General features: G+C 37.6%; 1 protein-coding gene across 2 annotated transcripts in view; it reads right to left on the reverse strand.

Moving 5' to 3' along the window:
- Nucleotides 1-6: 6 nt before the first annotated feature.
- Nucleotides 7-1,026, reverse strand: part of LOC109304857 (natural killer cells antigen CD94-like) — a 35,044-nt gene continuing 34,024 nt past the window's right edge. For both annotated transcript variants that reach the window (XM_019527688.1, XM_019527689.1), the window contains exons 7-8: nt 812-915; nt 7-128 (exon numbers count right to left, since the gene is read on the reverse strand). In XM_019527688.1, coding sequence (XP_019383233.1) covers nt 11-128; nt 812-915 — 222 coding nt within the window. In that variant the 3' untranslated portion in view covers nt 7-10. The remainder of the gene's footprint in view (nt 129-811; nt 916-1,026) is intronic.

Below are 1,026 nucleotides of genomic sequence, written 5' to 3' on the forward strand. Positions count from 1 at the left end.
ACAGTCACAGCTACTCAGTCCTCTTCACACACACACAGGGCCGTTGTTCATCACAGCTATTGGTGTAGGCTTGTCCTGCATTGAAAACTGCATAGGACTGTCCAAGCTGTGATTTCCATACTGGAAACCTGTATGTAAAATGAAATATTTCATGTCAGCCAAGGAAACCAGTGAAAACACAAACAGTGTTACTGCATTAAATACCAGAATACTGGAAATATCATGTTTTATTCATTAACATAATTTCTCAGAAAAATTATCCAGTAAGTTGACTCATAACCAGTAGATCTTTGTCACTTGGATATTCTCTTTGAGATTGTTAGCCGAGTTGAGATGGCATCTTGTTTTCTGCTTTTCCTCATTCTCATGCAAATTAGTACTGGTGATTTTCATTTTTCCTTTTTTAACACCCAAGATCTAATGGTAATGTCATGCAAAGGGAATTGTTCAGTTTCGAAATATATGGTGTTCTGAGATATTTTGCCACTTCCTTCTTGTACCGTGAGAGAACATTACGTCTGTCAAAAGGACTCAGACATTTATTTAATCATTATTTCATTTCTTAATTTAGATTCATACAAAAAAAATTGTTAAGTATCCCTCTCTCCATGTGACACATTATTGTAACAGTACAAAATATGAAGACACTTAATAATCCTACACCAAGAATTTTCTGTTCTGGTAGAAAAAGATGGGCATAATCCTGGGGATCCTGACTGACCATTTTGGTCATCCACAAGACCATATTACAAATCCTGAGAGGAAAAACACAAAGGTATAAACTAGTTTTCTAAATGTGATGGAGACTTACAGGTCAGTGAAATGAGGTGTGCCATCCTTCCACTTCCACTCTGAAGCAATTCCTTTGCGGGTTAGTCCAATCCAATGGAAATCTGGCAGAGAGTTTAGGAAATTCTGTTTGGGAGTAAACCGAAAAAGTGAATTTCATCCCTGTTGTCCATGAATTCCAGGGCAAAAAGCATGATGTCTCTTGGCCAAGACCATGGTAACCCAGGTGTCTGCATT

Source organism: Gavialis gangeticus, unplaced genomic scaffold, assembly GCF_001723915.1.
Source record: "Gavialis gangeticus isolate Ggan-Ray unplaced genomic scaffold, GavGan_comp1, whole genome shotgun sequence".
Taxonomy (NCBI): domain Eukaryota; kingdom Metazoa; phylum Chordata; order Crocodylia; family Gavialidae; genus Gavialis; species Gavialis gangeticus.